Source organism: Carlito syrichta, unplaced genomic scaffold (assembly GCF_000164805.1).
Source record: "Carlito syrichta isolate Samal-C Ts95f unplaced genomic scaffold, Tarsius_syrichta-2.0.1 Scaffold304757, whole genome shotgun sequence".
NCBI classification, from domain to species: Eukaryota; Metazoa; Chordata; class Mammalia; order Primates; family Tarsiidae; genus Carlito; species Carlito syrichta.
The window spans coordinates 232,156-234,286 of NW_007248853.1; the positions used below are offsets into that span (position 1 = coordinate 232,156).

The 2,131-nt window shown below is 57.6% G+C and overlaps 1 protein-coding gene across 2 annotated transcripts in view; it reads left to right on the forward strand.

Annotated features, from left to right (window-relative positions):
• Positions 1-1,936: 1,936 nt before the first annotated feature.
• The window catches only part of ASAH1 (N-acylsphingosine amidohydrolase 1), a 28,104-nt gene continuing 27,909 nt past the window's right edge, over positions 1,937-2,131 (forward strand). The window contains exon 1 of one of the 2 annotated variants that reach the window (XM_008060876.1): positions 1,937-2,098. In XM_008060876.1, the coding sequence (XP_008059067.1) occupies positions 2,021-2,098 (78 nt within the window). In that variant the 5' untranslated portion in view covers positions 1,937-2,020. The remainder of the gene's footprint in view (positions 2,099-2,131) is intronic. The other variant, XM_021713838.1, reaches the window with a different exon arrangement.

A 2,131-nucleotide genomic window follows, 5' to 3' on the forward strand; every position in this document is an offset into this window, starting at 1 on the left:
TTACCTCTCTGACTTCATCTGCTTGTTTTCCCTTTGTTCCTCCTGCAAACACGTTTGCTGTAGCTAAACAAGCCAGGCAAATTCTCACTTTAAAGCCTTTGCACCAGCTGCTCCCGCTGCCTGGAATACTCTTTTCTGGAGTCCACAAGACTAGCTTCCTTACCTCTGTCAAGTGTCTGCTCAAACTTCATTTCAATAACGTCGATCCTGTCCACCTTGTTTAAAATTGTCGCTTTCCCACTTCTCATCTTCACATTTTGTATCCCCCTTGCCCTGCCTTTTCCCTGTAACATTTATCACTCTCTAACATCCTATATCATTTTCTTCTGTATCAGATTTATTGCCCACTTCTCATCCAGAATATAAGCCTCATGAGGGAAGAACTTCATTTATTTATTTATCTTTTTGTTGTTGTGCACTGCTTATCCCCAGTGTCGGGAGAAATGCTTGGCATGTTGTAGGTCCACAGTAAATATTTTTTGAGTTAACAGTGAATATTGCAATCATCTGCTTGCTTACTGTTAAAGCAGAAACTCAAATGTACTTAAGTCAGGTGATATGTTACAAAAGCCAAACTCTCTTTTTACAGATAACAACACTGACATTTACTCAACCTCCCTCCCTCATCAAGGAAAAATAGCACAACAAAACATCCACGTCTCATTTCCCAAGCTCCAGCAAAAACGTTGAATAATACAAATGGGTAAAATTGCAATTTCTGTCTCTCTCTCTCTCTCTCTCTCTCTCTCTCCCTCTCTCTCTCGAAAAAGAAAGAAGAAGTGAAGAACTACATGAAGATTTTGGTAAGAGTGTTTTCAGTTTCACTGAAGCATTTTTTAAAAAATGCTGCTTGGGGTGTCAAAGAGGCTCAGCCAGGAAGTGTGGTCCAGAGGGCAGGATTTCCTGCAGGACTTCGAGCAACTCACTCTACCAGCGCGATTGCGTCCACGTGGCACGAAAGCCCAGCGAGCCCGTCTGTCAGTCTGTTTGTGTCTGCATCCTCCCCGGCTGAGCGCAGCTCCGCCAGCCTATCAGTCCTCCGCGGAAAAAACACAGTTGCCCGAGGCGGAATACATCGGCGAGAGGAGGCTGGCTGGTCCTACTTGGTCGTTCCCCTGCGTCTAAGCGCAAGTGACCGAAGCCCCAGTTCCGTGACCCATAGGTTCTGCCGGGAAAGCCCCACTGGGTCATTCCCAGCCTGAAGAATCCGAGTGGATTAGGTTCTCTCCTCCTCCCGGGTCACTCAAACTGCGCCTCGTCCCGTGATCCCGCGGTCAGTATGAATCATCCGACTCACTTCGGGCCGGAGGGCAAAGACGGGTCAGGGCCGGTTGTCACAACTGCGTTTGGCCGCTTTTCGGGTCAGTTTCGCCGGCGTTGGTCCCCAAGGGCCCCGGCACAGCCCTCGCCCAGGTCCGCCCGGGGACGCTGCACAGGCGGCCCCGACCTGCAGGGGGCGCCCCCACTCTCTCTCCGCCTACTTTTCCCTCCGCCATTCTCACCTCTCGCCTCCCCCATTTACCTTCCCTCCCTCCTCACTCTCTCCGGTCTCCCCCCGTACTCTCCCCGCCATCCTTCCCTCAGTCTCCCTCCCACCTCCGCCCCGTCCCCCGCCCCGGCGGCGCGCTCAGCGCGGACTTCGGTGGCACTCGACCCAGAGACGGAGTTCCCCAGCCCCGCCCTCCGGGGCGGGGCTCTGGCTCGGTCCAACCAATGCCTGCGGGGAGCAGGGGGCGGGGCGGGCGACACTTTCCTTAACGCGGGCTCCGGCCCTGGCGCGGCGGGTGCCTCTCCCAGCCGCGAAGGGCCCCTCTGCCCGCCGCCCTCTCCGCGACCACGCAGAGCCTCGTCCGCTGCTTCCGACCCCGTCTCCTCCGCGCGCCCTCCCCCCGCCGCGAGTGGTGCAGTCCCGGCTCGCGGGTCACGCGGCGGCGGCGGGGGCGCGGCCTGCTCCGGGCCCTGGCGGTGCCTCTCGCGGCCTCTGCGGGCGTCCGGGGCAGCGGCGTTGGCGGCTGGAACGATGCTGGGCCCCCGTCGCCTCCCCTGGGTCGTCCTGACCGCGGCCGTCACCTGTGCCCTGGCGCAGCACGCGCCGCCGGTGAGTGAGCGTGAGCCGGGCGCAGGGGCGGGG